General features: G+C 39.3%; 1 protein-coding gene and 1 long non-coding RNA gene across 29 annotated transcripts in view; one reads left to right on the plus strand and one right to left on the minus strand.

Moving 5' to 3' along the window:
- Window positions 1–21,170, minus strand: part of CHD9 (chromodomain helicase DNA binding protein 9) — a 186,344-nt gene extending 165,174 nt beyond the window's left edge. For 14 of the 28 annotated variants that reach the window (XR_010592546.1, XM_065567056.1, XM_065567058.1 and 11 more), the window contains exons 1-3: window positions 20,676–20,822; window positions 11,223–11,418; window positions 9,212–9,302 (exon numbers count right to left, since the gene is read on the minus strand). Coding sequence is in view for 5 of the 28 variants with exons in the window: in XM_042852265.2 (XP_042708199.2) it covers window positions 9,212–9,302; window positions 20,676–20,854 (270 nt within the window). In the remaining 23 variants the exon portion in view is untranslated. Of the gene's footprint in view, window positions 1–5,073; window positions 5,140–9,211; window positions 9,303–9,853; window positions 9,989–11,222; window positions 11,419–20,478 lie in introns of all 28 variants that reach the window. The other 14 variants (XM_065567044.1, XM_065567063.1, XM_042852251.2 and 11 more) reach the window with 12 other exon arrangements.
- Window positions 21,133–25,116, plus strand: LOC135975600 (uncharacterized). The gene is made up of 2 exons (XR_010592547.1): window positions 21,133–21,418; window positions 22,100–25,116. It is a non-coding gene; the product is annotated as an uncharacterized LOC135975600 (long non-coding RNA).
- Window positions 25,117–27,892: the final 2,776 nt, after the last annotated feature.

Raw genomic sequence — 27,892 nt, forward strand, 5'->3', positions numbered from 1 at the left:
AACAACTTTTACTGTATTTGGAATCAAAACTTTCTTCTCATGAGGTCAAATCCTCACGGAAATCAACAAATACACAGGGAAATCACCACTGGCAGGATCAAACCCATAAAGAAAATCTTGGGGAGAGAGTATGTATATGCCAAAGAAAAAGAGCAACTCATCAAGCTTTAGAACAGAACTGGCTAGAAATTAATTGGCAAAACTGAGCTAGTCACAAGGTCCCTGAAATACAACATATTCATATTTCTGTTCAACACAACATCCAATATGCAAGCTTGAATGAAAATATGTTCTATTACTGCTATATGTGATAGTTTGACTTCCTAGATAATCAGAAAACTTAGTCTTCAAGAATACCGAACAAATCACTTTAAAATATACATTGGTCTTCTAACAGTCTTTCCCGACTCATACACAACAAACACTAACATTCAGATGGAAGAAAAAATTTTAACTCTTGAAATCCACCATTGCTAAAACTTATCCATACTCCCCCAAAGCTCTCTCCTCCAGTGACTGACTTCCTGGATATGACCTCTCCACAGCAAGTTTTGTGGTCTTCCTAGGGACATCCTAGAAAGTTGAAAATATTTTCCTTCTGGACAGAGCCCTATATGGTGTGTAGGTATCAAAGAAGTCTGAACAGGAACTGTTACCAAATATGCAAAGTGATGGATAATGAGTCATAAAAGAAGAACAGGAGTACTTGTGGCACCTTAGAGACTAACAAATTTATTAGAGCATAAGCTTTCGTGGACTACAGCCCACTTCTTCGGATGCATATAGCTATATGCGTGTGTATATATATATATATGTGGCTGTAGTCCACAAAAGCTTATGCTCTAATAAATTTGTTAGTCTCTAAGGTGCCACAAGTACTCCTGTTCTTCTTTTTGCGGATACAGACTAACACGGCTGCTACTCTGAAACGAGTCATAAAAGGCTTCTCCCCCATCCATTCCAAACTGTATATGTATTTTGTTTACTATTTAAAGCAGGGGTGGGCAAAATATGGCCCGTGAGCCGGATCCAGCCCGTCTAACATTTCTGTCTGGCTTCCTCTGCCCCCTCACGACCTCCGGGCCACAAAGTCCCATGGCGCAGCAGCCAGCTGCTGCTGGCATGTCTCTGCACACCCCTGACGGGGGGGGGGGGGCGGGTGTGTGGATGAGGCAGCTCCGTGCACTGCCCCTGCCCCCAGCACTGTCCTCACAGCTCCCATTGGCCAGAAACATCACTTATGCTAACAGAAAAATATAGCACACACTTCAGTATTTTGAAGTGAAAAATTATGAAGATTGATGTTTCTCTTCATTTGTGATAAGCAAAATGTGTAATAAACAGCGTATTTTTAAAAAGCATTGCTAATAGTCAGATTTCCCACTTTCCACATTCATAGGGATATAGCATAAAACACAAATTGTATCATCCACCTTTGACCAAGGAGGGGTGGAAGAAACTAAAAGCAGGAGAACCATCAAGTTAGATTAAGTATGACGTACAAGTACCGTAGCTGGTGGTAAATAGGTCTAGTTCAGAGGGGACCCATTAAATCAATGGACAGGTTTACTATATTTTATTAGCTGTCTGTCCATCAAGGACTCCTGTGTTTAAAAAAAATAATCAATTTTAAATGCCTGCATAATTGAAAATGTTTTAAATGAAAGTATCCCCCTCTGGTTTTCAATTATTATCTAGGGCAAGTATTAAATTCCCCTTCAAAGGGAGGGAGTGAAGAAAAAAGTGAAGTCCATTGTTTACAAATGAATGTCAGACCACAGATTAGAGCGAATACACAAAATATTGTAGTATTACTTGCACATACATAGTTCTTGTGTACTTCCACAGATCTCAAACCTTTCATAAATTGGATGAGTGGGCACAAATTGGGCACAAATTGTCCCCCAGGTCACATATGTAGTTGACAGTTCTGATGTTCTCCACCCACACCAATATTTTGTCTACCTGAATGCTTAAACACTATGCGCCATCGAGGAAGAAACTGCGTAAGACTCCATGGTAGAGCCCACAAAAAGCTGCGTGTAACTGTAGTTTGATAAAGCTAGCCATGGTTTGTGCTAAACATACAAAAAAAAAAACCTACCTTCCACTTTCAGAGGTACCCTCTGTGCCCTAGAACCATAGTCCTCCTGTCTTTCAGCATTAAAAAAAAAGGGGGGGGGAGAGATGAGGGGGACTATAAGCAGTCAAGCTTTTTCCACTACAAACTTCTGTAAAAGTCACCAGAACTCCATAAAATTGGAAGGCCCAGCGAGACAAAAAAGGAAGAGGCGGAGAATGCCAGTTTCAGGGATTCCAACACAAGATGAAAAACCACAATTTGATTTCCCAATTGATAAATCATCTGGCATCTCTGCGCTAGAGAGAGGATAAATATTTCCAGGCAAGTTAGTTCTTGGAGAAAACCAGTAGTTTCTTGTAACAAATCCAGATAGCAATTAATTTAAGCAATTCTAATTTGTTTAAAGTAGTATCTAAACATACCAGCAGCTTAAAAGAGACAGTGAAGCAAAATAAATTTCAAACAAAGATGAAGCTCAGAAAACTGGATACGTAGATTCTTGTCAGTTTAATAACAATTCCTCTTTATATTACATATTATAGAAAAAGAAAAGGACTCAAACTGAAAAAAAAAAATTGTTTCACCAGAAGTTGCCCTTGTAAGACAACATGGAAGAGGCATGCCATCATTGTTACGGTTACGAGAACACTTCTACTCTAAACCACTGTTTTTGAACGCTTATGTAAAGTATGTAAAAATGTTAGACTTTTGTCAGAAATGTATCATGTTCGATTTAGCACAAATGCAAATTTGTTTGGAAAGTTTAATGATATTCTGCTTTGGAACACTACCATTCACACTAAGACATTTTCCTAACTTGTTTTGGTGTTTGTGCAAACCAAACTGTTTTGCCAACCTTCTCCTGCTCTCTATCATAAACAGGTGGCTAGTGATATAACTGCAGCACTGTGTTAGCACTACTTAGCCTTTTTTAGCTGTCTGTCTCCCTCCATGCTAACAAGGTAGTATGTTAGGAAACACTGCCAACCTGTTACAGATAAGTTACATGGAAATTGTAAAAGGAAGGAGTTTAGAAATCTAATCCTCATATTTAGGGCTGCATGCCCAGGTTAACAAATAGAGATTCTGCAAGATCAAGTGGGACGCAAGTTTCATAGCCAAGTAGTCCTCATGGAAGATGTCCTTCTAGCATACCCCCATTTTAAACAGAGTAGGGAGTCTAGCCTTCAGCATGTCAAATGATTGAAACTGCAGGAATAGCTTGAACAGGCAAAATGTGCAAGATACAGTTAGAATGAATTGGTACCTATTCTTTTATGTCTAAGTTCCTTTACTTTAACTTTTTCTTCCATTTTGGCAAAACTACATGTTTACTGCACCATATGATCACTCAGTGTTTTGAAAGAAAACTTACCTTCCGGATTTAAGGCAACTGGAATTCAGTGAGGCTTCCAGATCAAATCTAATTTGCCACCCTTGTGCATATTCAGACGTAAAATTTTGTGACAAAATAAAATTCCACTGAATTCCATGACTTTATAGGTTTTAATTCTTATCCATAATGGTGCATTATTGCACCAGATTAATGTTAATTTGAAGAAAAAAAATCTAATCTTATCACAAGTTTCAGATGGCACGGTCCTTTTATAAGGTTGAGGTTTTTTTGTTTTGAACACTTAAACATTAATGAACTGCCTGTATGAAGCCACTGGTACAAGTGGTGACCAGCCAAGAAGATACATTCTTGTTAGAGTTTTTAGAGGTCATTACCTCGTATTAGCTAGTATAATGTACATTTGATAAATACATCATTTCAAGTTTCTCTCAAATATGTTTCATTTTTAAATCAAAAAGTGGCATTTTAACTCAAATTAATCTAAAATAGTTCCAGAAATTTTTTTCAGTGTAAGCTATACAATACAAATACAATGAACAATGTGTGTCCTGTTCTTATTTGATTTCTCTCATTTCTTGCAATCTCACAAGCTTGGTATTTAGGGCTTAGCTCCACGGGGAAACTGACCAGCATAGCCATTCCAGAATAATTTTGAGTGGATACTCTACGCATTTGTTTCAGAAACTTTATTCCACAATAATTACTCCACTTTGCCTAAAATGAATAACCAAGCCAATATCTGCAATAACCCTTGTCTTTTCTCAGCTGAAACATGCTATAATTCTATGATTTGTCATCTTCAGTCATGACATCACATCTAAAATGTAATATGTAAATTCTGTGACGGGAATCACCTCCCACCCTTACTTTTTTGTCTTAATCACTGGTTATTCAACAAAGCACCTAAACTTTAATCTATTCAGGTTTTAATAATGCATAAGAGACCTACTTCAAATCAGAGATTAAACCCTCAGATTAAAAAAAACATGGCTCCTTCAAATAGGTCAAAGTGCGCAGAAAAATGTCTTAGGTGGGGGTGGCGATGCCATACCATCAATTTCTGCACAACCTGGGCTTCCATTTAAAATCAAATGAGTGTGTTAACCCTTAGTTGTCAAGAAAAAACAAAACACTACAAAATTTTCCAATTAAAAACAGGGTATAAAGCAATGCAGTGCTGTTCCTCTCAGCCTGCCCACAGTTCCTCTCCAGCACTTGGCCATATTTTCACTGCAGTTTAGGTCAGTTTTCACTGCTGATTTTCAGAACTATTTGAGCAGCAATAAAACTCGTAATGATGAGGACAGTTTGTCTGTTGCGAGCAATAAGAGGTGGAAAATATCAAAACGAAGCAGGAGGATCCAGACTGGACTGAAGCTAAGGTAAAGTAACTGTTTTTCGCACGCATACCTCACAGAGGAGGAAGGGCTAACAAAGAGAGAGAGAGTGTGTACACTTTCTCCATTACATCAGTCAGAGGGGTTAGTGGTTAGGATTTAAATGTATCATACCCCAACTAGTCAGAAGCTATGAAAAGCTAGACATCCTAAGCGGGGTATATGGATGGCTGAAAACCTGGTAGGAAAAAGGTAACTACCATTTTCCCAGCAGTTTCGGAAGCTTGGCTTTTTACCTGGCATTGCCAACATCACTCTTTGGTTGGTGTGTGTAGCCCTCTGATTTAAGTGTCTTGTAAATTCTGTAAGAAAGTGTGTGAAAAAGGATGGGATTAAGGATTAATGGAATGAATTAGCAAAGAAATAGACATAAAAGCTAGAGAGGTTGTTGGGGGGAAAGCGCGGTGGCAAGAAATAGGAGAATGAAGAGGAAAACATAGTGGTGAAATATGGGGAAAGAAAAAGAGGAAAAATCGGGGGGCAGGGGCGCATGTGGGAAAAAAAACAAATGAAAGAAACAGTGAAACCAAGAAGGAAAAGAGTGTAAAAAGGCAAGAGACAGCAAGTTATGCTTGTAAAAATTTATTAAATGGAAAGTTGATGGACAGCATCACAATTAAATACAGGACATTATAAAGACTACAGAACAGTTAGATTTCTTTAATTGCCGAGGCAGTGGGTTTTGGGGACACAGGAGCTATTATTCTTCCTGACTAGTAGGCGCAGTCCTTCAGCTAGTAGATGTCAAGTAAACATTCAGCTCAATATCCAAACACGTCATCACTTTTGCCTATTGTAAATAAATCACTGCTCCACACTGAGAGGACAGATTGTTGAAAAGTACAACCACTTCCTGCCAGAAGTGATAAAACCTCAGTCATCAATGACTGCTTTCATGTGGAAATTTGAGACATCATCATCCACTTTAAGGTTTGTGTCCATTCAGAAGGCCGAAGAGGGTTAAAAAAAGTTACGGTTACGGACATGATGCAACAAAATTCAAAATACTTGTAAAAGATGGGAGTTCGTTCATTTCTCTAAGACTATAAAAGATCAAATTAAGGAAAAGTTTATATATTATACATAAAATACATATGCACCTTTACCTATCTAGCGGGGCGGGAACTTCTTGACCCATTCTATTCTAATTGCAAAGAAATTTGACCCTGATCCATTCAACTCTTGAAAGTTTTTACAAAAAAGTGCTTCTAGCTCTAAATTCAGAGAAAGTCTTTCTGCAGATAGAAAAAAAATCATTTCATTGTGATGAGCAAATGTGACAGCAGTGGAAACCGGGCTGAAAGCATGATAGCAGTAGTATCTGATGTAAAGCATTGGGAACTATAGGCAGGAAGGAAGATCTGAAGTTTGGGGGTTGGAATTTGGGGCGGGGGGGGGGGGGGCGGAAATAAAAGAAAAAAGTTTCATTTTCTTAGACTTAAGAATTGCCCTACAAAACAGTAGAAGAGACTTGCTTCTAACTGGGCAGAGGTTTGCCAAAGAAAGTAAGATGTAACAAGAATACCTCTGCACTAAGTTAAATGATACATTTTCATGTGCTATGTACGTTCTTAATTATCAAATCCCTTTGTCCAGTGGTTCTCAACCTGTGGTCCATAGACCCTGCGAGTCTGGAGGCTATATCCAAGATTTCCACACAGGTCCACGCCTCCATTCGAAATTTTTAGGGGGTCCGCAAATGAATGACGGTTGAGAACCACTGCCTTAGTCATTGGTTGGACACAAAGTACACAATATCAGAGATGTAGACAATAGCAAAGATGAACCTAAATTTTATGTGCAGGAATAAACTGATATTTTAAAAGCTTTTGTGGTTTTCTCTTGCATAATAGAACTAAATCCAGACATTCTCTCTCCAGGATCAGAGACATTCACGTTCTTATTTTTTGTGTTATTTTCATCTTAGTTAAGGTTCTCTTCATTTGAAGAACTAGAATGATAATGTAAAAGTTATTGCTCTTTGTTTCCAGATAAAAATTATGCTAACATGGACTTAAGGTTGAGTGTATATATAGGTATTTTACAGTTACAAAAAACAAACCAGGATGGTATAATTGTCCCTGAAACATATTTTACACCATGGAAATTCAGAGTTAAAATGAAATCTTATGCTAAGATTTGTTAACATGTTGTTGATGTGTTAAGGTACAGAAATGCAATTAGGTTACCCCACTGTTAGGTAAACTCTGCCCTGCCACAACACCATGCAATAACCATTAATTATGACTAAAGCATTTTATCATCTGCAGTCAGACAGATTCAACTGATTTTTCCCCCTTCATGGCATGACTACAGGGCAAAGTTAGGTTACTTGGTTATCCCACCTGTGCATTTCCATACTTTAAGATTAAATTTAAAAAGTCCAGATATACATTAACACGGATTTTTCTGCATTTATAATGCTTATTATGGAATATTACATCATCCTTATATCACATATACTAAGATTAAGTTAAGGTTGAGGATATACAATTTGTGCTTGGGAATTTACTTTTTAATTAAAAGTTTCAGACATGAACACTGAATTCAAACCCCAAAAGAGAATGTTTACATATGATATTTCCTGTAATATGAAGAATCAACCTTAATGCTTTAAAATTAATTAATTAAAGGGGAAAAAAGGTAACTTTTAGGAACAGGATGCCTTGGCTGCTTTATGCTTCTACGGAGCAGCAAAGCAGTCAGAGTGTACTGGCTAGTTGAAATGGATTTACAACTCCCTGCAGCACAAAGCGTACCCCCAGTTTCTCCCTCCCTCCTGCACATCACACCCAAAATCACTGCTCCATCCTACACTCCCCACATCCCCCTGTACTCAGAAGCCCTAGTTTTTCCCTTCCTCCCTAATTTCTCTGCTGACAACATCTGGTGCAACAGGTAGGTTTTTGACAGCAAAATTTAGGATTAATGGTAAGTGTCTGACATTCTTCATAACTCAGTTTCAGTCCGCAGAGACAGACAGATGATGTCCTACTTCAGATAATTACACAAAAAATGGCCATTTGGAAAGAGGACACATCTTTTATTACTCTCAATGTGAGTAAAGCTAAGCTTCCCAAAACAGGGAAGATAGTGGCCCCTAATAGCAGAGAGGGCCACTATCTTTTCTGCTGACTGCAGCTTGGCCTCAGTCCAACTGAGAACAATCAGACATGGCAGCAATTTTAAGAGGGCACTTCTTCATAGAATTCTCTGAAGCAGATCATTTGTCAGCCTCTGCTGAACAATAAACTTTCAGTTATGAAGAATATGGCAAAAAATTACTGTTAATCCAAAAACTATTCCTTCAAATGCAGTCTACACACATTTTAGTTTTAGCTAGAAGGAAAGTTTGAAAATGTGTTACTGATATCATTAGAGACAAGAGAGCTTTGAGGCCAGTTGCTACAGTTCTAAAAGGACGTATTTTAAAATACATTTTAACTCAAATTAATGGATTTATTTATAAATTCTCAGAAAATTATTGTATATTCAAAAAAGTGTTGAAATTTTGGGGTGGAGACACTGTATTATATATAAACTAAGTGGTAGAATCACTGCTACTTAATTCAACCTCAAACATGGAGCTGCAAATGGTGCCTTCATAATATGCTGAAAAGTTGTGTGGTTTTTTTAAATTCAGCATAGCATGACCAGTCTCTTACATATGAAAACGGTGGATGTTTATTTAGAGAAAAACAACAAAACTTGAATATGGGTGTCCATTTGAAAAGCATCTCAGATTCTCCCTAAAGTCAGATCTTTTACTACTGTATATGGGTATATGCTGCTCAATAAGTGAATGAAAAAACGTATGCCGTATGTTTCAGATGATATTTGTTCAAAGCATTAAAGAGTGTATCAAAATAAAAACAGAAACAGACTCATGAAGTTCTCAGTCTTTCCCTCTTTGCCTGGAGGATGAAAGTGTATAAAAGACCTCTTCTGTTGAACATAATCTCCCATCCACCTGAAAACTCTACCTTGAAAATGCAGACTATTTTCCCCAGAGTAAAAATGGGTTTATTTTATACTCCATAAAAGTAGTCTTATAGGTCAACTTTTGAATATATACATAAACTTAATCATTCGGTTCCTCTAGCTCTAAAAATCATCAAGATGGGGTGGCTGAGTTAAGATACTGATACTTGTTAAGAGATCGTTCTGTTCCTAAAATGTGCTTTTATTAGTCAAAACAGGTTCAAAATTACTGCAAGCTAATACAAACTCTTAGATGATGCTATGACAAACTCTGATTAACGCAGAAGAATCTGAAAAATAAATTGCTGAAAGTGAAATGTTCTTACTGAATTTTTTTCATTCTGTAAGATACTTGATAAAATGACAAAAGTCAAAAATCAAAAGAATCCTTACCCATGAATTAAGAGTCCATATCCTTTGTGAAGAGTCAAGTAACTCAGGGTGATGCCTACCCCAAAATAGGTAGTTCATTATCATTAGGGACCTGAAAGTAAAGCACAGTAACAAAAGACAAATCACAATCACACTTCAAGGTCATAACTTAGATCTGATAATTCAGCTACTGAGTACATCTATGGCACTGATCACTTGGGAAACATGAGAATCTCCATGTATTCATAAATAAGGGAGATTTTTAAAGCAATTTTGCAAATTTCTATTTGCTCACTTACCTAAGATAAGTGAAGTGTTTTTTTTTTTTTTTTTTTTTTTTTTTTTTTTAATATGACTGGAAAAGGACAAAATGAAAGGGAGAAGGACCATCATTGTAATAAAGATGTAGCCAGATTTTGTGCTGGAATTTTAAATTTTTTATAACTATTTAAAAGTGCTTAATATAAAAAGTATGATAATTTTCAAGACTGAATAAAACGTGTTCTTAAGGGCTAAGGTTTAAACTTGCCAATGCTTATACAATAAACGATTTAGCTGATAGCAGAAAGGAAAGTCGAAGGTTGCTGTGACTACACACCAGGGCTTAACAGATGTTTTTGCCAATATCAAGTAATATTGCTGAATTGGGGGAAGTGCACTTACTCGACAGTCATGCTCCAATCCCCCATTGGACATAGCGGGGAGTGGAGCCCACAGAGCCTAGAAGAGGCACCAAATGTGCAAACACACTGCAGGGAAGGGGAGGGGTGAGGGGAGAAGTAAAAGCTTCTGGGATCCCTGGAAGAGAGAAAACACAATGAAGCATACCATTCCCCTTCCCCAATGCTGCGTGGGAAGGAAAAGGGGGGAAATAAGTGGATTTGCATTCTAGATCAATATGCTTTTATAGATAGATTTCCCCGTACAAAAACATGATCCTTTTCCTAGGCAGATAGAGCAGCCTTAAATTCTGTTAAATACAAAAAGAACAGGAGTACTTGTGGCACCTTAGAGACTAAAATTTATTAGAGCATAAGCTTTCGTGGACTACAGCCCACTTCTTCGGATGCATAGTCCACGAAAGCTTATGCTCTAATAAATTTGTTAGTCTCTAAGGTGCCACAAGTACTCCTGTTCTTTTTGCGGATACAGGCTAACACGGCTGCTACTCTGAAACCTGTTAAATACAAGCCTTCTCAGGAGATCTTTCATTAACGTACACTCAAATTTATTAGTGAAGTGTTATTCTTAATTTTATATCATTTTATTTTTTGAAACTTCGCAGTATTTTAATCAGGATAACTGGAAAACGAGTTGTATCTTCCAAACAATGCACACCACAGTTATCAGGATAACAAGAACTGTTTGTCATAAGCTGGTAACTTCATGTTAAAACTGTATTTAATACGCACTCTTGATATACATGCTGCAATATCTGCTCTTCTTTTCTCATTTAATAACTTGTAAACTCATTCTAAAGTTGGTAGACTGAAGTATGCCTAGCCTACTTACAGGCTGTTCTATGTTAGGAATTCTTGAACCCTAAAAAGACTGATTGTGTCTAAAACAGTTAGACAGACACCCGTCTGAAACATCCTCTAATCTGCCCTCTACTGTCTTAGGGGATATGTACAAATTTTGGAATAGCCACAAAAATTTCCTTTAGATTTTCTTTTTATACTGCGATTTCATATCACAACAGAAAAAAAATCAGAGATCCCTTCAGAGATTCAAAAACCTCTCTTCCCATCTGTCAATCAAGTTCAGAACCCATACTTCTAGAATTTAACAGTCAACTATTACTAAATATACAAACAACTTTTCTGAATAATAAAGAGTTAATTGGTTAAGAAGTACTACAAACAGGCTAATTTATAGCATAAGGTTTTGCAATACAGAGATTAATGGTATTTTATTTTCAACGGTATTTAATTTAATCTGGAAAAAATAAACCATGATCTTGGAATCAAACGTTGCCCTCCCCACTAGTTTACAAATTAAAAATATCACACTTAGAGATTTCTGCACTTACCAACTGTGGCAAACATCAGCTTGCTTAAATGTTTTGTTATCTGAAACATAGCTGTCAATCACAAATTCTTCCTCAAACTGATTCTGTCAATAACTCAGAAAAAAGAGGATTCTCACTCCTCTAGCCAATAGAGACCACTTGCTTGACCAGCCTCAGATATTAAGACAACCATGGAGTATTTGTGGCTTTGAAGAATCTTGTGTTAAAAAGAAAAAAGAAACATAAAAGATGAAGTAATGAGAAAAATAAGGCATTATTAAAGCATTAAAAAGTGTTACCCATGCAAACAGACAGCTCAATGACAATTACACCAATACGTTCATAAAAATATCTATGCAAAACTACAGAAAGCTGCATGCACACAGCTTAGTCACAGTCAAAGAAAAAAATAGGATCCAGCCCCGTCTCATATTTCTCGTTTATTTAAGCAGTATTTCTTTACTTGGTGCTGTCAATTAGTTATTTTGCCAAACTTATAGTAAGTAGTTACATGATGCATCAACTCAAAAGGAGTTCAGTAAAGCTTCTGTGGTTTCTATTGTTTGCCCTGAAATGTGTGTATGGGGTTAATATGTTGTATATAAATTGTAAGGACCAATTTTATCAACATGAACTGGAATGAAGATTTTTTCCAAACATGGCTTGTTTGAACAAAGCTAACCTAGAAACAACACCTTTTAAAAATGATCTGCCATTACCCAAACAAGGAGGCCAGTATTCTTTTGTAAAACAACAACAACAACAAAAATCTTCCTCAGCATACATGTACACATACCTATATTACAAACTGTACAACTCTGAAAATCCCTAACACACTCTTGATGGAGCCAAAGCATCACCATTTCAAAAAATCCTTTGGAACCATAAACAAAAATAATCTACCTTCATTCAATTTAGACTCTCCATATACATTAGTAAAAAGTGGAATATACTATTTATTTCAGTTTATTTGGGATAACCACTCTGCTCCAATTGTAACAAATTGTGATATCACATAAAACTCATGATAATAGAAAACTGGTGAGTTAAAGACTATTTACTTGTATGTGCTTATGACCAAGTGCTTCTTGTATACAACAGAAGGTTTGATTTCAAATGAGACTACTCCAACGCTGTAGAAAAAACTTGCTGGATTGGAATATTTCTTTGCAAGCACTGGTACCAATACAGGTGTGCGCTGCACCTTGTCGTAAAGTTGATTTTAACAAGTTGAGATAAGAAGGAGTTAAACAGTCTTGAATATTCTGCTCTTAGAAAAAGGAGACATGCTAATCCAAAATGTCTCCATGGGAGAAAAACTGTCGGGGTCCAAAATTTCAATGGTAAGATTACTGGAAAATGGAGCAAAAAATATTATCTTATTCTACTCTTTCAAGATTACTTTTATCTGGCGTTTCCAAAAATTATCTATGAAGGGTTCTGTAGTCATGACGACAAGTTTCAGGACTCCATATAGTGAATCCTGGTTCACTTTATAACTGAAAGTGAACCAAAGTTCTCCATTTCCTCACCCAAATACAGCTTATCTGAACATGCCAATATGAAGAGCATACTTTTCCCTTGGAAGATCAGAATGAAATACATTCTTTAAGTGACCTGTGTGGAAACCAAGACCTATCATAAGATTAGGAAAACATTTTAATTTGGGGAAGGAGGTAAAAGGTTTATTTGCTTTCATTTAGGATTAAATATGAGATGCTTTGCGTAAGTTTTTAGTATTTATAAAAATAAGTGATAACTTAGGAGACAACTATAGAAGCTTTGCTACACCCGAAATAGATTCAAATCATCATTCAAGTTTTGTCACAAGTTCTGCCAATGCACCTCAAACCTGATCTGCAGTACCCCCATTTCTGCAGTCCAAGATTTTTCCTGAACAATTACGTGGAAGCTGTGTGATATGGACAAATATTCACTAAGAACCAGGTAAAAGCTCGCTCTCATTTTCTCTTGTGGCCTAAAACAAGATTTCATTACAGATCTCCAGAGATAAAATAATGAACTACTAACCCATTCCACAATCTAACCTTCTTTCATCATACAACTCTACTAATACACATTAATCTTGACCTTCAGTAACTCTGGTATTCCAGTTTCAGGACTGTCCTGGTGAGCCATTGCCAGCCACCAGGTTGTGTGGTGGTTTTCTGAGCTGCGATAATTTTATTACGTGAACAAGGGTGTAAACAAGCTCAAAGGAGAGGCCATATTTATTTTGCTGTTGACTAAGGCTGTTTTGAACACAGGTTGACAGCACCGAAAACTGTTTACACATAAGCGTAAGTAATTTTCTGTGCAAATTCAGAAAAACAGAATTTCAAGCCTCAATGAAGCTCAAATTAAGGTGCCACAGATATTCCTCCAGATATTACCCTATATATTCTGCAGAACAAGTGCAGTTTCAGGCTTCCCTCTCATCATCACATTTATTCACAAGGAAAGTCCCACATCTTTGAGATGAAGAGCACATAAAACCTCTCTAACATTATAATAGTGCTCTAATACAGATTTGACATACATGGGTCCCAAACAATGCACTGCAGAAAAGTTTTAGACTTCCTTAATAGATTGCCTCGTTTCTAACTTAAAACTAAAATAAATTCAAAGTGACAGTATCTTAAGCTGTAAGTGAATGCATTCTTGAATTCTAGTCATCTGAGCACAGCAGTGAAAAGATAGGAACACCTGAACTCTTATCCCATTTTAGCATCAACACCTTTTGTCACAACCTGTTTCACTGCCACCCATCAGTAAACTGGCAACACATACCTATTTCACAAGTGCGTTCTGAGGATTATAATTGAGAATTTCTCAGAAGACAAAAGATCTAGATTAGGGACTAAATTTTGTGACTTCCGCAAAATGGTGATAAATATTTTGAAAGACTGTACATTTCAGCCATGAAGAAACACAGACCCAATGCCTGATTCTTTTCACATTTACCCTGGTTTTACCTACAGTTTAATTCCACTAACTTCAATGGAAGTTACGCCTGAGGTACTACAGTATGAGAAGAGAACAAGGCCTAAGTTCATTTTCAATAATATAGTGGTTAAAAATGTCTAATGATTTTTTTAAATAAAAAAAGAGTTTTAATTTAAATTAGATTTTTTTTTAAATTACCTATTTAAAATGTAATTTCAAATTGACAACTTATATTAATAAGGCCTTAAGTCACTATAATCTACTAAAATAATTTAAACTAAATAAAAAATATAATGTGATATGTTTGCTGCTAAATTTTAAAGAAAGTCAGACCACAGAACTGGTGGAAGTCACTGGTTTAGCACCTGGAACAAGAGTTTGTAGAAGTGCTAAACCAGTTTTTGGACAGCAATAGCCTCTTCTGAAGGTGCAGAGAGAATACTTTCTTTATTTCAATTTATTCAACTAGTTTAGTTCAATGACTGCCTCCTTCAAAGCTGAGAAACCAACTGGGAATTGAAAACGCATGAGAAAATGAGATCTACTAGTTCTAAAATCTTGAAGGACATGGTGACCAGCCACAGTCAGTTAAATTCACTAACTACAAAAAAAACTTCCTTTGTTTAATAAAGCAGTTTGTTTTCAAGGCAAAACACGTTTTGATAAACTGTTTTTCCCTTATGTATTCAGCACAAGTAGTATTAAATTTAAAATGCCATTTCTGTGCATTTAAAATTCAATTTGAATTTCCATCCAATTAGAGCATGACACAAATTGCAAGTAAAAAATTAAATCTAGTAAATAAGAAATGCATCATTCACTATTTTCTAAGAATAGAAAGGTAAGAATGAAGAACCTAAATAAATGTAAGTTAAGCTATGCAATTGCTTAAATAAATGTACATAGATATAGTGTATCCTCCTGGTTAGCAAAAAGCAGCATTAAATTTAGTGTAAAGGCTATATTTAGTTGCAATCAACATGTTTTAATGGTTGCCAGCCAGTGAGAATCAACCTTTCTTCAGGAAAATAATGAAAAAGTACATGCAAAACATGATTAAAATTGATTATTTAAATCAAGGTTTCCTGCATGTTCATTTAAACTGATTCAAATTGGCAATGTAAATCAACCCACCCTGTTCAGAAATGACAGGAAGTTCACGTTATTCATATTATTAAAGGGGTAGACTATTATGCCATTATATGTAACAGAAAGTCTTCAGAAGCTATTACAAGTTTTTCCTCTTATGAGGTTCAGTAATGTGTTAATCTTTAAAATAATTAATTATATGAGATTATTATTTTATTTACTAGTAAAAGCCTATGTAATTTTCTAGAATGAACTTTGGAAGACTAACTAAACTCCTAATATATTAAGCACAGAAAACTGTTTTTATTCCTCATGTGACATAAAGGTGAGTAGTTAACACCACACTGAAGGAGGAGATCAATTTGGTACTCACTGTTAGTAAATTTTCTATTAGCTACATAAAGCACAGTCAAAATTGGTATTTGGCCACAAGAAGTGAATGGGATGGCCACATCTTGTGACGGACTCTGCTACTTTTTATGTAGGTGCAAACTTTGAAATGTTTAATTTCATAAATTAACAGTCCTCAAGTGTCAGTGTTTTTGAGGTCAAACTAGATGATCACAAACATCCCTTCTGGCCTTTAAAACAAAACAAAAAGGTAAACAAAAAAAATCAATGACTCTCAAAGTTATGATCTACAAATTCACTCAGTTATATATAGAATCATAGAATATCAGGGTTGGAAGGGCCCTCAGGAGATCATCTAGTCCAAACCCCTGCTCAAAGCAGGACCAATCCCCAGACAGATTTTTGCCCCAAAGCCCTAAATGGCCCCCTCAAGGATTGAACTGACAACCCTGGGTTTAGCAGGCCAATGCTAAAACCACTGAGCTATCCCTCCCCACAGTAGCCAAAGTTGTTAATATCAGACATCTGTTTGGTGTGCAGGCTGAATCAAGTTGGAGGTCTCAGTACAACTGTTGTCCACATCACACTGGCACCTTTGTTGTCAAACAAGCCAAGAACTGAGTGAAACTGAGGACAGAACCACCTTCTCACCCCAAGTATGTTCCCTCCAGTTTTATAAATGAAGCATGGTGGCAGGACAACATGAAAAAGAGAACTTTAGTCTCAAATGCTGCAACACAAACACCTTAAATGAGCTCTCACTAAAATGTAGTTGTGTATCTAGCTGCACATGCACCATGCTAAAAATATACCAATACAATAAAATAAATACAGCATTTCTAAATATTTACACCTCTCTGTGTATGTTACAGATTAAAATGCTTAAATGCCTAATGTGTGCTTTCATTTGCCACATTGCTCTAATACCACAATTTATTTTTGTTTGTGTTTTACAGTTCAATATTCTACAAGTTCCTCCAACATGTGATCTTTTTAGATGGCAAAAGCAACTAGCTTTTTTTTATGTATTCGTTATCAGAATGTTGCACAAAAAGAAAAAACCCAGAATTTACATTAAAAAGAAGAGTCTCTACATTCAGATGGCCAGTGGCCAAACAAGTTCTCTCTTGCCTATATGAGCTGGCCAGAGAAATAAAAAATGATCAGCACACTCTGATCATATTTGAATTAAGTGCTAGCAACCCATATTGTGGTTATTGCATCCCCGCAAATTTAACATGGTGAAGGTAAAGAAAAGTCTTCACTCCTTCCTCTTGCTGAACAGGAGAGATGCCCCTCACGGAGTCCAGATGACAGTGGGATTCCAGCTGTCAGTTCTTAGAACTCTGGACACACAAAATCCCATGGCTGGGCTTTGGGTACATCTATTAAGGTGACTTCAGATCCTTCAAGTTCCTGAAAGCTCTGCCTCTTGTCCAGGAAAGAGGCTGATTGGGAGAAAGGGGAAAACAATGAAATCTGAGCCTGAAAGAGAATGAGATTTCCTTAAGTGTATTGAGCAGTCTGCTCCTTAGTCTGAAAGGGACTGTGGCTGTAACAGGAATGATCAGAGAAGTAAACTGAATGAAACAATCTATAAAAAGTAAGAAGAGCAAAGAAAATTTACTCAGGACTCAGTTTGTGAGTAGCATAGGAATCACAACTATTACTCAAGTCTGGATCTGTAAAAAGCAACAGAGAGTCCTGTGGCACCTTTAAGACTAACAGATGTATTGGAGCATAAGCTTTCGTGGGTGAATGCCCACTTCGTTGGATGCATGCTTATGCTCCAATACATCTGTTAGTCTTAAAGGTGCCACAGGACTCTCTGTTGCTTTTTACAACTATTACTGTAACCCAGAACTGTGCAGGACCAAACTAGAACACTGCATTCTCCTCCTTCTGTTCCAACTTCTGTTCATCATTCCTTCCAAAATAATGCAATGGTCCAGAGTCTAAACATTTACATGAGGTAGACACAAGGACTTATACAGCAGGCCTGATATATGGGAGACAAGGCAACACATTAAGGAATCCTACCTGATAATCTCTGCTAAAATTGTGTGGCTGACCTATTCATTTATAATATTTCAAGTATGATTTGTAGTTTACATTAAATGAAGTTTGTAGCAAAATGTTAAATGAATAAATAATACAAAATAAAGAATTGTTAGTGCTGCCCACACTGGGGTGGAGGGCTGGAAGCATGTTGAAATTAAAACATACCTATTACCTAATGTCACAGGAGTAGAGCAGTATAATAAAATTGTGTCAATTTCATTTTTAATCTTTCTAAGTCATTGGCTCTTGTCTATTTTATAGAAAGGAAACACATGAACAAGGTCTGCTTTAAGGCTTTCATAGTCTCCGTGTGATGGTCCAAATCAGAGCACTTCACAGATACAATCACTAAAAACATATTTTCCCCCACTCTGAGCTTTCATTTACCTAATCAAAAATGACTAGGAACTCATGGCTTGATTTTCAGAAGCCCTCAGCATCCACTGCTCCTGTTGAAGTCAGTGGGAGCTGAAGCTACTCAGCATCTTTTAATAATCAGATCTCTTTAGTCATAATAATGATGGACAGGAGTCCAACAAGTCTTTGGGAGGCAAGTTGGGCTACTCTCCACTGTAAAGATCAATTAGGAGCTTATATACCAAACTATTTGCTGACATATGTGGCTGAATACCAACAGCTTAAGCAACACTGACTAACTTAATGATCTTAGCACCTTTGAGTATATCTTTATACTCAAATTAATGAAGACAAGTTTGGCATAGTATTTCCCAATTTGTTTCCAATATCATGAAATGCACAATTGGTAAACCGCATATTGTGATGTTCCTAGAATGGCAAAATATTGATTGTTGCTGACAAGCTTTTGTTGAAGATATCCTATAAGTAACAGTTTCACTATGAAGAAGTATTTTTCCTGTGGATGGTTAATTGTTATGATATCCATGACTGTCAAAAGTACAGCTCTGTGAATTGCTTATGAGAGAGTAAGAATTTATTTTTTATGTTCATGTGTTAAAAAAGGAATTGAAGTCAGTAGTGTTTTGCAGCCCCATCAAGCAGGTGTGTCTGAACAGTTAAAGAATTAGCAGATGCCTACAAGCAGAAACATATCAGGTTGTCTTTTTGGGTGGAGACCATATGACTATCAGGAAATAAGCAGGATATTATTTTACTCTCCCACTTAGGTAATTATCAAAATCTGAAGTAAAACACATAGGTTGTAAGATTTTGTTTACCACTCGAAAGAAGTCAGCACAAACATAATATAGGCTATTTCACCTACAGATATAAACCAAAATTCACAACCCTTGCTAGATAGAAACTCTGTAACTGCTCAAAGATATTAAAGGAAGTAGAAACTATTTACCTACAAAGTCCAACATAGTCTTTCTGCTCAGAAGTTTTCAGTTATGACTACTATTAGATTAAATGAAAAAGAGGGGGATAAAGCTTGCACCTAACAAACTGGTGTTTCTGGACTGGCACAGAAGTGAAATGGGGTACAGAAACCTCCTATGACAAACAAGCCTACTTTTCTTGTGGTGGAGGTTCAGAGACAACTACTTTTAAAAGCAAAGTCACAGGACCTCAGAAAAAAGGGGCAGAGGAGGTCAGAATCCTTTCTAGCACTATCATGGCTGTTGCAGCATTATATTTATTAATCCTTCCCTTTTTTCTGTCTGCAGTCTCCATTTTCTCCTCAGCAACCATGCCTGCTGGCCCAAGGCTCTTCAGTCTCTCCTCTGCAGGAGACACCAGATCTGTCTGTATCTCCTCATAGTGAGGTGATACAGCTTTCATTAAAGTTTTTAGTTACTATGGATATGGTCTTTTGCATGCAAAAGTGAATAAGGAGGGTGAAAACGAGATGAAGGCCTTGATGTCACCTTTGCAAAGAGAGACTTCTTGAATGTTCTCTTCCTCTCCTCCCCTCCCACCAACCTGTCTGGGAAAATAGGTTTTCTTCCATACCATCCTGTTTGCAGTAGGTCCCTTCGCCTCAGCAGAAAGCTGTCACAAACCTCCCGCCTTCAGCAGACACACACACATTCTCCTGACATATATTGTTCCAATCCATCTAACACACCCAGGAGGGAGATAACCTCAAATGACCACCCTGCTATCCCAAGGACCAGCTTAACCCCCCCCACCACCACGCCTATTAGCAACCCCCACAATCTGCACTCCAAACCCCTTTTAATCTGCCGAGGGGAAAAGCAGCTTCCCATCCCCCGTCCCCGCCCTGGTGGAGAAGCCAGGTCCGCTGCCCGCACCCCTCCTCTGCCTCATAGGCAGCCAGCACCAACACGCCCCCTTGCCCAGCGTGCAGCCAGCTCCGTTCCGCTCGCTTCCCCTCCCCCCCGCCCAGGGGGCAGCCAGCTCCAACCTCAGCCTCCCTCTCTGCCTGCACCGCCCCGCACCCGCCCTCTCAGCGGGCAGCAGCTCCCACCTCGCCAGTCTTCCCCCAGCCGCCTCGCCCACTTGCCGGATGGGCAGCCAGCTCCAATCCCTCTCCCTCCGCCGCCTTCCTGCCCGCTGGGGACCAGCCCCCGCCGACCTCCCGTATGCTGGGGCCCGGCTCCAACCCAGCCCCCGCCCCTCCACCCTGCCTCCGGCCCAGGCGCGGCTGGGGGGGGAGGGGCGCCTGGTGGGTGCGAGGGGCAGGGGCGACCCAGACTCTGCCGTCGCCCCGCGCCTGCCCTGCGAGGGGCGGAAGCAGGCTCAGCCTAGGCAGGGCGAGAGCAGGCCCGGCCGCGCCGTCCCCTCGCGTGGGCGGGGGGGAGCCGGGGCCAGCCCGTGTCTCCGGCACCTGAAGCGCGGCCTGCTCCGGGGGCGGTGGGGAGCAGCCCGTCCCCTCGCACGCACTCACCGCCGGGTTCGCCATTACACGGCGGCGGCCGCCTGGCCGGCACGCGTGGGGAGAGATGCCCCGCGCCTGACAGCTCCCTGCCTCGGCCAGACTACGGGGGAACGGGGCGGCGGCTCCCCTCCCCCCCTCGGGGAATCCCCCTGCCGCTCCGGCCCCGCGGGGTGCGCAGGCAACGGCTGGCTGGGGACACCACTTACCGGGTGGCTGGCACAGGCCCGGGAGGAGGAGCGGGAGGAGGCGGCGCGGCGTGATTTGCTCTTCCCCCGCCCGGGCAGAGAAACAGGAGGGCTATTGGCGAAGTTTCACTAGCTCCGCGCCGCGACCCCACCAGCCCCAGCGAACCCGAGGGGACGGGCTGGGGGGGGCACATTTGCATATTTGTCACCCACTCGCTGATTGGCCGCCCGGCCGGGGCCGCCTCCGCTGGCTGACACGGTGCCTCCGCGGGAGGGAGGGAAGAGAGCGGGTCTGCGAGCCGGGGAGGAGTGAGCGAGCGAGCGAGGGGTGTGAGGAGGGGAGGAGCGCGCGAGTCTCCTTCCTCGGGACACCTTCTCCTCACGCTTCTACAGCCCGCAGGGGCGGGGGTCGCCGCCCTGGGCGGGGAGGGGGGTGGGAAGGGAGCATCCAGGCAGATGAAAGAATCAGAGCCGCTGATAAAATGGTGCGTGAGAGCAGCGATGCGCTGATCCAATATGGCCCCCTTCACTGACAGAAGCCAATCCCGGGCGCGTTTACTCTGGAGGTTCCCGCAGAGACCTGGATGCTGGGGAAAGCCAAGGGGCGAGCGCGGCGCGGCGCGGCGCTCCGGCGGACAGTGGCGCCCTCTTGCAGCTGCGGGCGGCCGCGGCCTCCTTTCCACCCGCCGGTCCCAGCCCTGCTGCCATGGCTCGCACCTGCTGTGCCAACGTGCGGGGAGAGGGGAAAGGGGTTATCCCCCGGGGTAAGGACCCCTTCGGCTCACGTGCAGGCCCGTTAAATACCGACCGCCTCATCGCCCACCCCACGGTTTTCCTCATAAAAAACTCCCGGGGCTGTCTCCTCTCGAAAGCCCGGGGCACCCCGCTGCCTGACGAATGCAGCTGCAGGGGGGACATGCTGCGTGCGGCGGAGTAAATCCTGTCTGCGTGACGCTGCAGTTCTGGCGGTAGGGGCAGGGGCTCCGCCGGCGGGGTTCTCTGCTACCAGTTACTCCCCTGCAGCAGGGGTGCGCTCTGGCTGTGCCTGACTTTTAGTTTGGTCAGAAAACTGCACTAGTGTTTCCACTTCATTTTAAACTAAGAAAGATACTTACCACTGCTTGGTTCCTAGGGTCCAGGCGTAGGAAGGGTGCACACCAGCCTCAATACTCATACTCGTGTAAGGCCTCTATCACTGTGCTAACAGCTGTGACAGTATATCTATTTCTACATGCAAAAACAAAAAAACCTCCACACATTTGTAGATGCACATTATAGTTCTTTAAACTTGTGCTAATACCCACCCACTTTTGTAAGGCTCTGAGAAATATGGTTGAAAAGTGTGATTTAAGGACAAAATTAAACAGACAGTACTTGATGTACAAATACATTTTGTATGTGCATCATTTACTCGAGGACATTTGAAAATGTCTCTTAAATTATAGGTCTCCCCACCAAGAAATTAAGCTACAGTTTTAACTCTCTATGATCCATGGATTCTCCTGTCTGAAATGTCTTCCATCCTCAGTATTTTTGTCATTAGTCCATTAACAAAATATTTTATATACCTGATACCATGTATAACATTTATGTATCACAATAATGTCACTTTAAAGAATGGATCATGCATTTTCTGAATAGCTCAATTAAATTTCAATATATGCATATTGGAATATTGTATGGATCTTAATTTGTTGTACTTGTTTGTGTATTAATTTGAGACAAATTTTAAATGTGATACTTGGATACCCCTACTTCAGTAATTCTTTTTCCTTCAGTAAGGAAAGGTTTTAATCCTATGTAAAAGTTTCTAAGCTTGTAAATTCTCCGCTACGTACTAGTCCTGATTAATTACCCCCATTTACTTCCTAATCCCACTCCCACACTATCAACTGCTCCTTCCATACAATATTTTGGGAAATAACATAGCGAGTTTTTCCAATGATTTCTTATCTCCCAAAAGAAATGAACCAGCACTCCACTCACTCATCCCTCAAAGCAAAATAGATAAATGAACACACATAGGGAGAGAAAGCATGTATTATTTTATAATCATTTCAAATTGCCATTAGTCAGCCAGTTGTCCCACTTCTGTAATGTGGCTGTCAGCACTATTATAATTTTGGTAAATATTCTCAGAGCTGTAGCCAGGCAGAATGGTAGAGCCTTAAACTAAAAATACTGGCCCAGAATGGCATTACATGTGAGTCACTAGTACAATTGAAGATTAGGAACATGGAAATAGTCACTTTGTATTTTGCTCACTCATTGCCAGGATGAACTGCAAAGATCCCATTTGGAAGCTTGATGCTCTGAATAGGAAGTTCATCTTCATAAAGTCTAAAAAATGCTTTATTGTTTTCTTGATGGAGGAACCTACAATTCTGGTCCTCTAGGACTTAGACAATGGTTTCAGTCTTCAACTGGTGGTTCAGGGTGTTTTGAATCCCTTCCTTTTTGTATGAGTTGGAGGTGGACAAATATGTATAACATTGATTCAAAGGTTTGATACCACCTCTTATGATAGAACCAATGTACTATGATTTCCAGGAACCACTGGTTCACCATCATTTGAATTAATGTGTTAAAGAGGACCGCTGTCTTGGTCTGAAGCCCACTTAAGTCAAGGGAAAGGTTCCCAGTAGCCACTGGGCTTTGGATCAGTCCCTAGAGTCCATTAGTGGCCATATGGAGTACTCTATGGCTAAAAATCATGGTGTCTGAAGAGCAAGTAATAGTTGGGGAAGGAGGTGGGGTTAGAAAGAGAGCTGATGAGCAAACTGTGGCTGAAGGTGCAAAAGGTGGTAAAATATTGTCTGGAAATGATAGGCTTATAAATGGAAATTAAACAATGGGGGGACCTTCTGCTGGAATTGCATTCTGGCTGCTACCCTCTACCCGAGCTGTGCCTTCCATTCTACCTCATGCTAGGGATCTGCTACACTTTAACTTTAAGCAGGAACTAGCAAAGGGACTGCAATCAGGGATTGCTGAAAGGAGTTTCTCACTGATGTGAGAGCTTATTTGGAGCAGTAGCAGTCATGAGGTTTCTTTCTAAGTAACAGTGAGGGCAATTAAGCAGAGAGGAGGTCTTTTCTGGCTCTCTTTTGATTGATTGAGTTATCATTTGAATCCCAGCACATGTAGAGCTTCTGTAGGCTAGGGAGCCAAGCATTTCTAAAAGGCCAGAAACCTCCAAGAAAAATGCCTTGGAGTGGCAAAGGGGGAAGGCAAAGCTTCAAGTAACTAAATGCTTTCCTAGCTGTAACTCCAGACAGCAGGAGGTCTGCACACTCTTGAAACTGCCAAGAGACATACTGAACTGGGAATTTTCCCAGAAGGAGAGTCCAAACCTCTTCATGACTGACAAGTCCAGCCTCCTGGCGCTGCAAACAGAGGAAGCACCACTGAGGGAATGACAAATCTGGATATAATGAAGAACACGTGTTTATAAAGAGGGTTTTTAAACATCAATGGCTGGAGCTTGGCTGGTATTAATCTGTGTAGTTCCACTGACTTCCAGTTGAGGATCTGGCTCCAAAACTATATCACTTGCACCCACAAAACTATAGGTGAAAAATCACCTGTGCCTTTTTGAAAATGTGGCATTACAAATAACTTCATAAACTCATCAGCATTGCTATTCTTTACAGATGCAACTCTTCTCTCCTGAAAAATCCCAACTTCTTTTTTGTAATTTTGTCATTTCATAGTCAGAATTCATCTACTGTATATTCCTCTGGTCTAGCTGTTTGCTGTCAGACTACCACATATGCCAATATAAGCATTATTTAATTAATGAATAATTGTTGATTTATTGTGCCTAAGAGATGAGCAAATTATAGAAATGGACATAAATGTATAATTCCTTTTATTGTACAAATTAGAAAGATATAATACAGAAAGGAAATTATATGCCACAGAACCAATTTAATAAATTCTTGCTTCCTAAGGCATAAATATATTGGAGCAGATTAGATGGATTTAATTCAATTGCACGTAGTGAAATTAGATCATTACTAGTGTAACTCTCAAATGCTTGTATATTATAACCTTAATAACTTGACCCTCAGAAAATAAATAGTGTTATATTAGCAACTATTTTTGGCAGCCAGAACTGTAGGCACCTAGACACAAGCTTTCTTTGACCCCATTATTGCACACAGGCAAAATGGGTATTTTTACTATCTTTTTGGTAGTAACTGTATATTCCTATTTTAAATGTTTTGTGCCTTGAGTCAATAATTGAAACTTTTCAATGGTATGTCAAAGAGATGACCTTCTTATGACTTATTCTTCAAATTCTTATTACCAAAGCAAACAGATGTCTTGCCTATATTGCTAATTGTATCTTACACTACTAAAGGGAATACTCTTTAAAAATTAACTTTTCAATATTTATGCCCACTGTTTATTTTCACATTTCAGTTTGGAGAATGAAAATAAAGTCAATTTCACTTTTGTTTAGAGTCCGTTTTTGTGCTGCAATATTTGCTTTTCAAACAAGACAGTCCTGGGATGTATTTCTTTGAAGACAACGGTCTTCCTTGATACATTAACATTTTATTGGCTAAATTTTGAACCACATAAAGCTAGCAAAGTCTATTTTTTAAAGAACTTAAAGTAGACTGAAGTAATCCAATAGGCTTTGGATCAGGCCTTTATAGAAAGTAAGATTCTTAGGACATTACTCCTATATGGTGAAAATCACCCCTCTGCAGAGGATCGGTACATGGCCAATTCAAAACACTCCTGTTGACTTTAATGCAATATTGCTAACCTCAAACAAAAATGATGAATCAAGCCCACCCCCTACAATCATGACTGAATTGAAAGAACAAAAAAAAACCACTATACTTTTTAGGCTTATTTACCTTCTGGGTTTTGAAGCTTTACAGTACAATTGGGTCATGTTTTCAAACTTCTCAGTAACCATAAGGGCCAGAAGTTTTCATTATATTAAAATAAAATGAATGGTGTGATTTTAATAGTCACATGACTAAGAGCTGGGTTTTCAAGAAAAACCACACGGTTGTGAGACTTGCCAACTCTCACCATTTTATTGCAATGCTATCGTAGGGCCTAATTCAAAGTTCATTTACATTTACAGAAAATTTGAGGATGAATGACCAGAGTGGTCTATTCTGATAATTGTGGCTAGGATCCCCAATCCTCCCGTTAAATAACTCAATAGCATCAGCTTCTTCAGCCTGCTTGCTTTCCCACAAAATTAATTAGTGTCTTAAGAATGATCAGAAGCAGAAAAACTTGTGTTTGTATTTAAAACAAAAGTGGTCAGGCAGTAATTGAAACCTACAGTACCCTTCAGACCAGTGGCATAGCCACAAGCTCACCTACACAGATACTTCTTTTCTTCTGTAAACTGCTTTGAGATCTGTGGATGAATATCTGGAAGTTCTAAGTTATCACTTCTCTTTATGGACTTCAGTCTGTGCTCACTTTCAGATTGATGATTTCTTGTTTGTACTCATACTTCTACTCCCACTCCTACCAGTCATAGCACAGGGGTGATAATTTGCTGGGAATAGTTATGGCAAACACTGTTGTAGCCTGCATTAAAAAAAGATGAGAAGTGGTCACCACTTCTCACTAATAAAAATCAGCCCAACTCTTAGTTTGATTCTACATGAGGGGGAGGGCTCATAGAAAGGGTATAGTTTTGCTGTGGCCTTCATTCAGAAAATGAATAAGCACATGGTTAAATCTAAGCAGAAGCATGAACTCCATTGACTTACATTTTAGGACAGAACACTGATTTTTGTTTTAGTTTTTGTAAACTTCAGCCTAGTTACTTAGAGAAGGTATTTGCTGCTAGCCACATTGGCCATGCTTAACTTTAAGCATGTGCATAAATGGTTTGCTGGATCAGGGTCTAGATACTCAGGCAGGTAGGACAAGGTGTCAGTGTGTGACAAGCCTGGAGGGGCTTATTCTTGAGATGCAAATATACTTAGCCAACTGTCAATTTCACCAGGTCTGATGGATCTTCTAGGTGGCTAGACTGGAGTTCTCAAAAATGGGACAAAACTGACCCTGGGACTGAAAACAGTGATATTCCTGTTTATGGGGGTAGCATCATTGATTGTAAGTGACATAACCACAAGTGGGTACAGCCCTCAGCACACAAGTCAGTTAAAATGGTCTCAGGCAAGGATTTTCCTGTTTTGCCTTATGATCACAGACATGCTGACATAAAGCTTGCTGCAAAATTGTCTATTCAATTATAATACTTATTTCCTCATTCCTATTAATCCTTCTATTAGACTAACAGTGAAATCAACATTCTGAAAATTGTTCTCACTTGATGCAATGTCTTATATTCTAATACAACAAGCTTCAATGAGTGTCTGAACACAAGACGCCTGTCACTCCAAGTATAAGAAGTGTGAAGGTTTGGGATTACTTTCTACAGAAAGAGAACCATTTATCTGATGCTATTTCATATACTAGATCATGACTGAGTAGTAATAATCATGATTCCAGTGCTTAATTTGTAATGAAAGAGGTGCCAGGGCTCAAGCAATTTGGTGTTGAGGCTCAAGCAATTTTTGTACTTTCATAACTGATATGGCAAGCCCAGAGGGGCTGGGCTATGAACTGCCAAGCCCAGAGATGCCGGGGCTCAGCCCTTGCAAGCCCTGGCACAAATTAAGCACTGCATGACTTAATCCTTAGAATCTGAAACGTAAGGTTCCTCTTAACTTTTTGCTGCTTCAGCTGCTGAATACTTAAGAGCTCTTGCTGCCCCCTTGTGGTATTTAAGTGGATAAACTATCACATTACTCTTTCCGGCAAGTTTATGCATCAGTCAACATACTGGATGGATTGAATGAATATGAAACTTTTGCTATTAAAAATAATAGTGAAGTTGTTTCAGGGTTCAAGAGTAAGGGCTTTCATCTCGCAGATATTCTGCAATTTAAAATAGGTGTATATTTGTATGGCTAGTTTTTGCTATAAAATGGTGTTTTGCTCTTTGATGAAATCCTTGTGATACATACACAGAATGAAAGTGCGTTCAAAGAACTATTTTTATTAATTTTCTTTATTTGGATATTGGTCAAACCTTTCAAACCAAAGCTTCAAAAATAAATCTGCAAGACTAGCTCCCATTGTACTAAAATTGTATCCAGTTTGGTGTCTGTACATCCAAATGTGGTGACTTTCATTTGGATTGATAAATAGGATTTTTGTATCATTTACCCACTAAGAAATCT

The sequence above is a fragment of the Chrysemys picta genome, chromosome 14, assembly GCF_011386835.1.
Source record: "Chrysemys picta bellii isolate R12L10 chromosome 14, ASM1138683v2, whole genome shotgun sequence".
In the NCBI taxonomy this organism is placed as follows: domain Eukaryota; kingdom Metazoa; phylum Chordata; order Testudines; family Emydidae; genus Chrysemys; species Chrysemys picta.